Source organism: Megalobrama amblycephala, linkage group LG6, assembly GCF_018812025.1.
Source record: "Megalobrama amblycephala isolate DHTTF-2021 linkage group LG6, ASM1881202v1, whole genome shotgun sequence".
Lineage (NCBI taxonomy): Eukaryota > Metazoa > Chordata > Actinopteri > Cypriniformes > Xenocyprididae > Megalobrama > Megalobrama amblycephala.
Window position 1 is genome coordinate 42,382,161 of NC_063049.1, and position 14,370 is coordinate 42,396,530.

The 14,370-nt window shown below is 36.8% G+C and overlaps 1 protein-coding gene across 4 annotated transcripts in view; it reads left to right on the top strand.

The window, feature by feature from the left end:
- LOC125270770 (RNA-binding motif, single-stranded-interacting protein 1) overlaps positions 1-14,370 on the top strand; it is an 85,335-nt gene that overhangs the window by 27,333 nt on the left and 43,632 nt on the right. For all 4 annotated transcript variants that reach the window (XM_048194694.1, XM_048194690.1, XM_048194691.1 and 1 more), the window contains exon 2: positions 5,908-6,089. In XM_048194694.1, the coding sequence (XP_048050651.1) occupies positions 5,908-6,089 (182 nt within the window). The remainder of the gene's footprint in view (positions 1-5,907; positions 6,090-14,370) is intronic.

The window sequence follows — 14,370 nt, forward strand, 5'->3', positions numbered from 1 at the left end:
AAAATCAAGCCCAACAAACAACATAAAAACAAGGAATACAGGCTTTATTTTGAATCAGAATGGTACCTTCAGAACATAGCAGCAAAATGCATACTAAGATTGTTGTAGCAAATACATATTGTATCATTTTTATTGCATATAGTTGGGTTTAAATGGGTCTCGGGAGTGCAGACAAAGACAGAAGTGGAAGATTAATGGGTTTTCCTGGTAGTTATACCTTCAGGAAAGTGTTTTTGGGTCATGTGACGTGTGAAATAATACCATGTGCACTGTCATGTAAAACAAAAGGGGAATGTCTTCCCACAATGAACTTCCTGTTAGTTTCATGATGGAGCAGAAGTTGCGTAAAAGGCAGGATGGGAACACTGGAGGACAGTTTTCCTCTCTCTGGAGCTCATCCAGTGAACTGTGTCACTGCTGCATACCAGAGATTCCAAACGCTTCCTCCTCCTTGTTACTTCCACAAAAGAGCGAGCGGGATAATCACTGTTGAACTGCGAGGGCACTTGAGCAGGAAGACCTCCACAGCTCAGAACATCTGTGTCCATACAAACAGGACGGAAGTGATGTCTTTACCACACAAGAACTCTTTTATAGTGCAGAGAATGAAGCCAGCAAAGCATTGACCTCAACAGATCCGCAAATTCCCAAAGATTTTCAGTGCACATTTGGGTTCTGATTAAATGAAGGTTTCGTATGGATCATCGTGACATTTACTTGATGTTTATAGTAGCAGTGGAGCTTGGGAAATCAATCCAAAGGTCCAGTTCTCTCTGTTCAAAGCTTTATCAGACTCTTTCAGAACTGATATTTTGTGTACTAGGCTTTTGTTTTAGCTAGTTCATATTCCTTCCCTTTTTGCTGAATTTAGCATGTGTACAAATCATGCATGATAAACCACAACACTTCATTATGACCAAAATATCTTTATTGCATCCGTGAGAACCAAAAAACACAAATGCAAAAGCATATGGTGTCCTAAGTCTGTTCTTTCTTTTTAGATTGTGGTGGAAAAACAACTTCCCCGGCTCAAATTTTTGATTTTGTTAATATTTTTTTCTAAAGAAAGACAAACATAAATCGTGATGAAAGCCAAAATATTAAATGCCACAGATGTATATTTTCTGAATTATCCAATATTTTGTAGAGAAGGGTCAAAATGACCATTTTCACCTGAGATTTGGAGCCAAATTAGAGGGGGGTCAAAATGACTTTAGAAAGATGGCGGCATCATTATTTTAGGTCTGTTAGTAAAATCTGTTGACTTTAGCAATCTTTGTTTCATTATATGCCAACGGTGACAGTTCAAAATTGGCAAAAAGCACTTCTTGTGTTTGCATGCCTGTAACTCAAGAAGTATTAAAGGTTATCTTAATATCCTTTTAGATTCCCATTCATAACAAACTTTTCTTTAGATTTCTTCATTTTAAAGGCCCTCAATGGTTCAATCCCAGAAATATGGATATCTTAATGTGGCTCCATGAGTACATTGGTAAATTGTACACATTTTTAGGGGTCAAAAGCCAAATGTGGGTCACTTTGCACACAGCTGATACTTTTTTCTTTTAAAGGGGACCTGTAATTACCCTTTCACAAGATGTAAAACAAGTCTCTGGTGTCCCCAGAATGTGTCTGTGAAGTTTCAGCTCAAAATCCCCCACAGATCATTTATTATAGCTTGTCAAATTTGCCCCTATTTGGGTGTGAGCAAAAACACGCCGTTTTTGTGTGTGTCCCTTTAAATGCAAATAAGCTGCTGCTCCCGGCCCCCTTTCCAGAAGAGGGTGGAGCTTTAACAGCTCAACAACAACAAAGCTGGAGAATCTCACGCAGCCAAAATGAGGATTGTCTGTAATGGTGTTCAGCCTTACATTGTTCAAACCGGAGTCGACACTGATGGAGAGACTCAGGAAGAAGTTACAACTTTTAGAATGAAACTGGACGTTTCTGAATGGTTAGTGGATAAATTTATGTAGTTGCTGTGGAGTTGATTCAACTCATCCACTAGCATGTGTCGTCATGTTCATCTTTTGTGTTGAATTGACCCTCGTTTGTGAAGCAGTCCGGCGTAAAATGACGGCATGACAAAACACTCTACTACAACAACTCTTCCTCTTCTCTAAAGCAGCCCAACATGGCCCCGCCCCCTTTGTTGTGTGTTCTCGGGGGCGGGGTTTATGTAAATATTAAGGGTTAGTGATGTCACCAACCCAGGAAGAAGCTTGTTGTAGTCCCTACCAGCTATTTGTTGTAGTCCTTAAAAAGCGATTTCTGTAAAATAAAATATCTCCTTTGCATTGAACTTTGAGCGTCGTAACTTTTGCAGATCTTGTTTATGAGCAAACAGCAACATTACACACTCACAAAAGTAAAAAAAAAAGTGAAATCATAATCAACCACCCCTTTAATGCAAGGATTCACCTGCACTGAATATCAGAGATAAAAGGGCCTGTTGTGCACCTGCACATATCAAGCTCTTACAAAAGGTTTCAGCACATAGAAATGTTCAGCACTCACCCTTCGGCCTCCTGTGCCGCATTCACTTCCTTTAGATTCTCAAAGCGTCCTCTCCGTCAGCTGTGCTCCTAGGTCAGAGCTTCCGGCCCCTGTGGACCCACTTTATGCTGACAACTGAAGAAGAAGAGACTGCACTGCAGATATGGATCACAGCACTGCCAGATACTCATCCTAGTACTGACAAACATGAGCAGTGTAGCATTTGAGCTGAGGAGATTCAGGGCACACAGGAAGCAGATCCTGTACTCCAGAGTTGGAGGGAATAATCAATGCATTGCTACATCTCCTTCTTAAATGATTCCTATTGAAAAGCATACGCAAAACACAATTTATTCTATCGGTGAATCTGAATAGACATATTTTATATTTAACATGTTTTGCAATTATTACGAAATGTGGACGTGAGCCATCTTAACTTGCCAAAGATTTGCACCCATGCACTGCTGCTGAAAATTTTAAATGAATCAAGAATCGTTTTGAATTCGAATCCACTCGTGAGGGCCTAAAAATTCCCAACCTTATTGTAAACACACTTCCTTTAGGTCCAGATTTATCAGAGCTATGACATTGCTTTCCTGTTTTGCATTTGTTATTCTGTTTTCTGTATAAGTTCTCAGATAAAGCTGGTGTTTTGTGTTTGTTCTTGGAGATTAGACTTGGAGTTACTCTTTGTTATGGTTGTAGAACTTGTAAAAACAAGCTAGTACCTTCTCTTTTGGACAGCACTAATGAAATGAGTTTTTCTTTACCAAAATTAACATCTACTTTAAGCCAAAACCAAAGCTAACTTTTCACTGCGTGTCTTTAGTAAATACTGGCAATCATTTGCGCTGACGCAAGCTGTTAGTAAATCTGGGCCTAATTTGGGTCATTGGTTAATTGACCTCTTGATGCTATTGATGATATTTTTATGTTCCTGAAATTCAGTGCATCTTTACAAATTTGTGTCTAATTGGCCTAGGCTGGTAACATTTTTACATTTTGACACAGAGTTTGCATTAAAAAAATCCGCAGAGTTGATATAAACATGGTAAAATGTGTTCGAGTCAGCTGAAAGCACAATCAAAATAGACCAACGTTTTGTTTAAAAGTTTGAATAACATTTAAATAACCGCATACAGGTTTGAAACGTCATGAGGGGGAATAAATAATTACATTATTTTCATTTTAAGATGTATTCATGTAAAACAAAGTATAAACAAACCTAAATTACAGGTTGTTTAACTTCGTTCTTAGTCTGTACAGTGTAATGAGCGCTGCAGTGTGAAGAAGGTTCGGCAGCTCTTTGACAGTCTTCTTCATCTCAGAACTCATAATTTCATCTTATAATAGGGTGACCAGATGTCCCAGTTTACCCGGGACAATCCCAGTTTTACAGGGCATGTCCCAAGGTCCCAAAAATTCACCAACAAATGTAAATGTGTGCCTGCTTTATCATTTAGACTCATGGGAGTGAAATTGTGTTTCTGGAATCGTTCCTCAATAATGATTCTCAATAAGGAAAGTTTTGGAAGTATCAAATAATTGCACAATTTAACTGATTTAGATAATATGTAATATTTCTTGTTTGATTTTGTTGAAAATTTGGGGAAATGTTTAATAAAATGAGGTATATTTGTTCTTTGAATTTCAAGCAAAATGTATGGAGTCAAATTAATGCCTTAAAGGTTTGCACAAAAATAAAGTTTTGCAAAACACAAAAAAGAATTGAGCAATAAAGAAATGTTTTGCAAACAAAAATAAAGAAGGAAAAATAAAGTATTGAGCGGAAAAAAATAAGTTTTGCAAACAAAAATAATAAATTGCAAAATAAAATAAAGTAGTGCAAAAATAAAAATATAATCAATTACAAAAATCAATGACAGCTGTAATGCTATTTTATCTTTGCCACATTTTTTCATGCTCAAACCTACTAAATCATTTGCAACGCTCATTTTATTCTGCGTTTCAGTCAAGCGTGCGCTCACAATACCGGTTTTCCTTTGTGCTGCACTTTTCTGTTCGGTTCTCTTTATGGCACTGGTTTGACGTGGGGGTGGAGTCAAGAAACAGGGGCAGGCCTCCACGAAATGCATTGGAGGGGAACGTAATCGGCGACAGGTGAAATAATTCTTTGACATGGTTAAAAATAATGAATGGTTTGTTTTTGTTGGTTTGTTTAGCATATGTTGTCGCCGATTACGACCCCCTCCAATGCATTTCTTATAGTAATACGACCCGTTTCACTGCCTGTATCCACTTTTGTGTCCTTAAACATTCGTTTTTTGGGGAAGACAGCTTATAAAACCTTATTTCTGGGTTTTTTAGCTTGTTAGCTGTACACCTTGTCACACAGCAGCTTTAGGCATTGTTCTGTTTTTTGTAATAAGTCAGGAAAGACAAGAAGGCAGCCTCACGCAATACAAAGTCAGTGGAGACGGTTGGATTGTTTTTCCCCCCGGTGGGCGTGGTTTTCAGATTATAATAAATGCGCTCTGCCTGTGTCTCAATGTGCATACTATCCATCCTAAATAATATGTGACATTAGTAATATTCAATACTATTTAGGGCAGATAGGGTGGATAGTATGCACATTGGGATGCAGGGTCTGTCTCTACGCTTGATCTGTTCTGTTGCGATCTGCGTCTCCTGCCGATGATGTGTTTCGCGGGGGCGTGCCCCTGTTTCTTGACTCCACCCCCACGTCAAACCAGTGCCATAAAGAGAACCGAACAGAAAAGTGCAGCGCAAAGGAAAACCGGTATCGTGAGCGCACGCTTGACTGAAACGCAGAATAAAATGAGCGTTGCAAATGATTTAGTAGGTAAAAATATTTGGCAAAGATAAAATAGCATTACAGCTGTCATTGATTTTTGTAATTGATTATATATATATATATATTTTTTTTTTTGCACTACGTTATTTTATTTTGCAATTTATTATTTTTGTTTGCAAAACTTATTTTTTTCCGCTCAATACTTTATTTTTCCTTTGCAATTCTTTATTTTTGTTTGCAAAAAATTTTTTTATTGCTCAATTCTTTTTTTTGTTTCTTTTGCAAAACTTTATTTTTGTGCAAAACTTTAAGGCATTAATTTGACTCCATAAAGATGCATATATTGTGATTATATACATTTGATTAACTATATGGAAGTATTTTAACATCAAATTATTACACATTTCAGCTATTTAATATGTTGTTGTTTTACGTTTGATTCTGTTCAAAATTTGGGGAAATGCTGCTTGTCAGTAGTCAAAGAGTCATCCGCTTGCTGTATTAGTCTGTCCAATATACAGTACTTCTCCTGGCTTCTTTTGCCTATTTCTTTCTCACCGTTTACTTTTTGCTTCCCTGCTTTCTTTGACCTTGATCCACTCTGACTGCAGCTTGTTTTGTGTCCTTCCCTCCAGCCCCCTGTTGGCCCCTCCTCCCACCCGATGGCTCCGCCCAGTCCCGGAACCAACAGCAGCACCAATCACAGCAGCAGCAGCAGCAGCACGGCCGGCTGGGAGCAGCTCAGTAAAACTAACCTCTACATTCGTGGGTTACCGCCAACCACCACCGACCATGACCTGGTCAAGCTCTGTCAGCCGTGAGTACCACCCTAACTTTCATTACTGGAGATAAAAAAAGACTTATTAGGCCTGCACTGGAATGGATAAACTGATAATCACGATTATTTTTGCTCAAACGTTATAATTACAATTATTAATCACGATTATTGTTACTGTCATAGAAATTTCAGAATTTATTGCACCTAAGCACAAATCTCGAGAACGTCAACTCGTCTTGCATGGTTTATTTTACCCCATATAGTTTCATGTATTATATTTATCTCTTAAATTAACACTCTTTACCTTATGAAAACTGGTACAACAAGAAGCTTCTCTTAAAAATATTGACACAAGTGAAATGCCTAATATAGGGTTCGTACAGGTTGATTAAAGTGCTTGAAAATGTAAGTCCTGGAAAACCCTTGAAAACAGCTATATTTATGAAAAGGTACTTGCAAAGTGCTTGAATTACTTAAAACAGTCTTTTCACACAAAATTAATGCTGCAGCCATCTGATGTAGATATATTAATTTTGCATGGCTATGAGCGTGATATTGTATATGAAACAGGTCAGTCATATATTCATGGGGAAAAAAATCAGTTTGAATAAGGAAAGCGATATCTTTGTCATATTATCCTTTCAACGGTTAATATTAATATAGTCATTGCATGTGCTGCACTTTATTTCTACCATTTTGTTTATTTTTATTTATCTATTTACCTTTCAGAGAATTTGAAAGACAATAAAGATACTGTTTGATAAGTGAGATCTCTCATTGTAGTCCTTGAAAACCAAAAAAGTAGTGCTTGACAGTCCTGGAATTTCATTTTACAGTGTCTTTACAAACCCTGCTAGTATCAATTCCAACAATTCCAAATTATAGTAAAGTTTTTCTATTATTTTCAACAAAAATGACTTGTGCATTGTGGTACCGAGGTTGCACAAGTGCATTTATTCAGCAACCACAATCGCAAACAAAATAGTCAAGATTCGTGTTCGAATTTATTTCAGGTCATAACTGAGGTTTGCTCGCAGCAAACAACCGCGTGAAAGAAAACAGGCTCTATTACATATTCATTTGAGCAAAAATATTGCAGTGGAGATTAGACATTCTGTAATGCAATATCTCACGATAATGAATATGCACGATATTGTTATCGTGGGCACTTCAAAATACCGTAAATAACAATTTATGGCCAATTATTAAAGTATTTATAATGCATTTAAGAATAGTATTTCTAAGAATGTTTTTTAAAACACTGGCCAGAAAATTTATTTAAGAGAAAAGCTCTAATTGGGGAATTTAATCTCTTGAAATCTGGCAACCGTAAGCATGTGGAGGCTTGTTACCAAAATATCACGTGATTATGCTTAATTAATCGAGAGAATCAGAAATCGTGATCACGATTAAAATACGATTTAGCGTGCAGCCCAAATCAGGCTACTGTTATCATACAGCCCTCGCTACAGAGTACTGAAAGACTTTATGATTTAAGAAACAGCCTTGAGGGGTGTTTTATTTGCTGTAGTAGAAGATAAGATGAACAGCGTGGCCTCCAGCGCCCCGGTTTGTCCGGATGTGTCTCATTAAACCCAGCTTCGCTGCGAGACGGCGGCTCCTACAAATGGAGATCGATTACTGTGGCCGTTGAATCAACAATCCAATCCTTGCTTTACAGGGTCATATTTGTACTCCGTTCTTTTTGAAACAATGTGCAGTTATTGCTTGATGAATGCTTCAATGTGGTTAAATGGCTCTGAGGTCAGTCTATTTATCAGAGATTGTCCGTTCATAAATGGAGGCAGATTATTGAGAGGCGTACAGTGTAATTGCTTTACCTGTGATCTGAGGACTGTTTCACACTCAATGCAAGTTAAACTATGTGGCATGATGTCGATTATCACAGAAAATAATTTTGACTCTGTTTTTGTGGTTTTTAAAAAATAAAAAGGCACAGTTTGTAGTTAAAGTGAGGCGGTATTGACAGTACAAGCCTATGGAGCAACATTTCCATTGTAAAAGTGGAATTGTGCAGCTTGTGTTTTTTATTAAAGCACTTATGTGAATGATTCCTGTTTGTAAACATATCTTTATGGAGCGGGAATGTTTTTCTACTGATTATAGATGTAATTCATCAAGTTTGCTCCATGTGAACAGTCTCTTTCTGGTATTCTTGCATTAAGTTACCGCGATTAGCTATGTGCATTTGACGTTGAAATTGAAAAATTGGATAAAACTTCACTGGCAAGATAAGTAAATGATTCTCTCATGCTTTATTTATTATGCAAAGCATGCTGGGAACTAGAAATCCACTGCCTAATTTCTGAAGTTTTCAAGACAATTTCATTAAGTTACTACAACCTAATTTATAAAAAAAAAAAAAAACCAATTAATGCAGAAATTTGAGTTAAAATTACAGACGATATTAAATTGATGTAATGATCAACATTACTTTGTCAAAAAAAATTCTACAAAATAATTTTTGCAACTTAAAAGGATTAATTAAAACAATAATATAATATAATTTTTAACTTGCAACCATGCATTTATTTAAGTTATGGTAGCATATCCACTCAATTGCTTTTTAGACTTTTTTTTATAAACTGAGGAATTAAGCAACAAATAATTATGCCTCAAATTCTGTCGATTAGTGCTTCACTTTGATTGAACACGAGAGCACATGCAGGATGTTCTGGCAGTATCTGGGACGGTGTTGGATAAAGAAAGAGTCATTGCTGCTCTGTGGTCTTAGTATTGTAATCTCACACAGCCTGGCACTGCGGCTCAATGAACTCTCATATTTCGGTCACTCTGTGTCAAGGGCTAGAGGGTGACTTTCCCCTCTAAGAGGTCTGGGATGAATGCCATCAATAAAAGATGAGGCATATGCTGTGTCGCTTTGAGTCTATTGGATGATTTGATATGATTTTCGAGCAGAATCACAGAACCGATCCTCAGAGGACTTCTGTGAGTGAAGGCGCTAAGAAGACTGACAGATAGACCATACTGCATTGCTGCAGTGAGAAATGGCACTTAGGAACAGAACAATCCAATGTTGTTGGCTTAAGATGTGTGGTATGAGTAAATATATTATTAGCTAGTCGATTTTGCTGAACATTCAACACAAAAATGGTAAATATATTGAATAACATTGTTGCGATGACTTTTTGTAGGATAGTCAATTGAATTAAATAATTTAGAAGTGAAAGATGCTTCATCACATTTAAATATTTTCATTTGGATTTTGATTTGATTTGATTTGAAGTCTGACATTAGTGCAAAAATAGCTTAAATTAGCAGGGGTTTGGGGCAAAAATGGCAGAAAATTTAACAAAACGGCCACCAAATTCAAGTTAAGGGGGCAAAAAAATGCCATCTTTGCAGTGTCAAGGTGGCTTTTGTTGATGCTGGTAAATGTTGGCCATGTTGGGCTGCTTTAGAGAAGAGGAAGAGTTGTTGTAGTAGAGTGTTGTTGTCATGCCGTCATTTTACGCCGGACTGCTTCACAAACGAGGGTCAATTCAACACAAAAGATGAACATGACGGCACATGCTAGTGGATGAGTTGAATCAACTCCACAGCAACTATATAAATTTATCCACTAACCATTCAGAAACGTCTAAAAGTTGTAACTTCTTCCTGAGTCTCTCCATCAGTGTCGACTCCGGTTTGAACAATGTAAGGCTGAACACCGTTACTGACAATCCTCATTTTGGCTGCGTGAGATTCTCCAGCTTTGTTGTTGTTGAGCTGTTAAAGCTCCACCCTCTTCTGGAAAGGGGGCGGGAGCAGCAGCTCATTTGCATTTAAAGGGACAAACACAAAAACAACGTGTTTTTGCTCACACCCAAATAGGGGCAAATTTGACAAGCTATAATAAATGATCTGTGGGGGATTTTGAGCTGAAACTTCACACACATTCTGGAGACACCAGTAATGTGACACGTTGCAACCGTGAACATCTAAACTTTTGATTTATTTAGGACACATCTCGCTCTTAAGTTTTGCAGCACTCTGTGTTTGTTCTTAGCAGTCACAGGTAATTTACGCTTTCCTGCCCGCTGATCATGGTGTAGAAAAGTATACAAAAGTCCGACAAATTGATATGGTCGTATTATATGTATTGTTTGCTCAAACTCCCAAACAAGAACAAGCGCAGGATCTTTAGAGGTGTATGGTTTCAAAGGACCACAAGGTTTGTTTTGGTGCATCACTGCAGAAGCAGAAGCAGAGCACAGAATGATCCTGTTACTGAATCACGGATGGTGAGTGGATGAAAGACCACTGATGTGACTTTGAAGTCTCATTTTCCTCCTCTGAGCCCTTCATCAAACTTCCTCCCACTCTATGCACACGCACACACACACACACGCACACACACACACACATATCAACAAACATCGACTTTGTAACACATTTGGGCTTACATATCCATTGTGTTTTCTAATTAGAAGATCTCATTATTCAGGAACAGAAGCAGGACTTGACAATCTAACCTTTTTTTTGTCTGGTTAGATATGGCCAGCAATTTAATTTTATGTAATCAGGGGAAAGGAAAAAAAAAAAAAAAAAAAAAAAAAAATATATATATATATATATATATATATATATATATATATATATATATATATATATATATATATATAATATATATATATATATATATATATATATATATATATATAATATATATATATATATATATATATATGATTAGGTCAATGCAGTAACTGGCTGCATTGACCTTTCTTGTGCATTTAAACGTACAAAAACACAAAAAATATGCCAAACTACTGGCTTTGTCAAGTATCCTCATAAGAACAGTCTTAAATAAAGTTAAATTAGTTAAATAAAGTCTTAAATGATCCGAGTCATGTGTGTCAGATCTTAAAGTGACAGCAGCCTAATAAACCTGCTGCTGTCTGTGTCATTAATGTTAATCAAAGAAAAAAAGACAAAGAGAAAATCACTCACTGCTCTTGACTGAATAACTTTTGTTGCTTTAATAAGGATTAGTTGCTTTAATTTAATTTAATTAAATTTATAATGTATGCAGTGAAAACTGAAGTGTTAATTTTATTTAAATTAAGTGATAATTTTATTTAAATATTTTAAATATATTGTCTATGTTGTTTCTACATTAATTTGGAGATTAAATGTGAAATTATTACAATATAATAATATATTAACTTTAATGTTAGGTGCGATTAATCGTGAGTAATTACAGACATTTTTTTTTTTTTAAAAAATGATTGATTGACAGCAGTAATATCTATGTGTGTGTGCCTTAAAAAAGTAAAAATATATATAATACATAAATATTAATTAAAATATGCATATTAAAATTCTTTTGGATACCTAAAATGATTGCTGTGTATACTCATAATATATATCATATTATTATTATTATTATTGTTATTATTTTTATATTTATTTATTTAATTATTTTATGCCGTTATATGCATTCATGTACTTGCGTACACTGCTATTTTGTACCCTAAGAAGTCTAAACTCGTTCACGTCACATTTTAATGTAATAATGTAATTGCATGTAATAATCATTGGTATAATTGGTAATGAAATAATGTCCTGCCTCTCAAGGGTCTGCAGTGAAGATACACGCTTAGTACTGTTGAATGCAGATTTCAGTGTCACATTGCTTCTTTAAGAACTCCGCTTTTCATATCAGCTTTGATATCTGCATCACTGGAAACAACCTTTCAGCTGTATGCCTTGTGATGTTCACAGGTTTGTCCTCAAAGGAACTCAATCACCGTCTTTAATTAGAAAGCTGCTGCAGTGTAAAGAGAGCAGCACAGTTCATCTATGGCCGTGATTGAGGCTCTGGATTAGTGTTGGGCTTTTCACTGGAGGGTCAGTGGTGTGATCGCCTAACCCTTCGCTGCATTTAGCTTAATCTCATCCTGATGGCTAAAGCAATTTGTCCTTTGACCTTTCAGATGTAACCTTTTCCAGGGCACATCCCTGGGAAAGATACGAGGTCAGAGGTATCAATGTCATAACACAAGCTTTGTTGGACCGTGCAACATCAGATCAGTGTGTGGATTTGATCCTCTATTCTTTGACTGCTTTTTTGACTGACAATATGATTGTATTAGGGCTGCTGGGCGATATAGTGACATTTGTTTTAATGTTTATTAGCCTTTTGATGCTGTTTAGTCTCAATATTGATGTATTTGCTCTGTAACTGTTTTAAAAGATTATTTATTTATTCATTTGTAGACCAAATATATTCAAAATGTTTAATGCATGTTGTCCATCATATTGGATATCAGCAAAATAAAACTACCCTACAGGTTGGTCAAACATTTAACCCAAGCACTGGGTTAGAACAATCCAATTGCTTGGTTTGTCCATTTTCAACCCACCTTGGGTTGTTTTTAACCCAACATTTTTTTAGAGTGTATACATATATATCTGTGTGTGTTACCATAGATTTTGGTTGCAAAACCTCTATTTACACATCTTGCCATATATGCTAAATATATATACTTTGGCAGCCTAAAAATTGCCAGCGTAAAACACATAGTGTGAATATGATCTGTTACTGGAATCAGTCCAGTTTGCTTTGTGTTGATTATCCTGTGAATCTTGGGATATCGTCTCCACTAACGTACACTAAAAGTGTGCATAGATAATGTTTATTTTGATATATTCAGCTTCTGTGTATTTCTTAAAAGCATGCTGGAGTGTGTTTTGTACATTTTCATTCTTTTCTATATGTTATTGAAGATAAAAAAGCATGAGAACTGTGCTTGTGAATTGTTGCTGAGAGGATTTTACTCTCCAAAAAAAAAAAAAAAAAAATCCACTTAACATAAGCGCCTGTAAGTCGCATTTTCATGCAAATCAAAGGATATGGCTTTCAAGGCCCTTTCACCTTTGCATATATCCAGACTGGAATAGATTAAAGAGTCTGTCCTTAAGGAAACGCTGTCTAGTTGGAAATGAACCAAAACCAGGGCAGTTCTCCGAGGGAGGGAACATTCCTCTAACATTCTTCAAGGGTTGTGCGTTCTTTTGCCAGGTTACTTAGCACTGCATCCTACCCAGATGTGGTGCAATAAAGTGACTAGATAAAAGCTAACTCTTCCTTGTTTATCCGAGTCTTATTAACCAGGTGCCATGAGTGACACGAGTTTCCATTTCTGCAACGTCATGAGATTTCATTGGCATAAAATCCTACTCCGCATAGAAACGAAGGTTTTTGAGGAAAACATTCCAGGATTTTTCTCCATATAGTGGACTTCACTGGGGTTCAATGGGTTGAAGGTCCAAATGTCAGTTTCAGTGCATCTTCAAAGAGCTCTACATGATCCCAGATGAGAAATAAGAGTCTTATCTAGAGAAACGATCTGTGATTTTCTAAAAAAAATAAAAAATTGACATACTTTTTAACCACAAATGCAGTGCTCTGCGATGCGCCACGCATTACGTAATCACGTTGACGTAGGCAGAGGTATCGTATCTCATTTTCTCCTCCAAAATCGTACAACATTGTTTTATCTTTTTTTGCACGTTCGCTTTGTAGACACTTGCTCGGTACTTCCTCCTACGTCACGTGACCTTTCTAACGTGATTACGTAATGCGTGACGCATCGCAGAGCAGTGCAAGATGAGCATTATATATATTATCCGTTACGGTCACCAATATATTGTGCATCTCTTGTTAATCTCAACAAATATAGGAAGACTGTGTTCACAGAGCAGAAAAGGCCCCTGCTGAGTTATGAAACGTCGCCCTGAGCTCTTACTATAGAGATCAATACGCTTCTGGTGGAGGGTAACCGGAGCTGCCGTCAGGCTCCATAATGGGATCAAGACTGGGGTTGAAATGGCAGGTGAAACACCAGTCACATTGTTCTCTCGGTCATTCTATCCGTCTCTCGGCCTCTCCTCCACCGTCTGGCCGCTGCAATTCAATTGTAATAGATTTTCAGCGGAAGCTAATGGAGAGGCGGCCTATTAGGATGGGTTTTTTCTCCTGATGGCCTCGTCGTTTTCCGGTAAACCAGGCGATGAAGCGCATAAAAGGGCCCATAAACGCTGTTGTGCTGTCTCTCTGGACACCGAGATTAATAAATGACATTTGTCAACTTTTCATAACCTGTTCGCTCTTTTCCAAAACCTAGTGAGGTGCCTATGTAGGCAGCATTTTAAGGGATCATACATGCACAAAAAGTCTGTTTCAAAAGTTGGATAAATTCTAAAGCAGCATCACTATTAATCTTTATTTCAAATGTTGAAATTTGTATGCTGTATAATTTTGTGCAACAGTTTCATCAATCCCATTCAT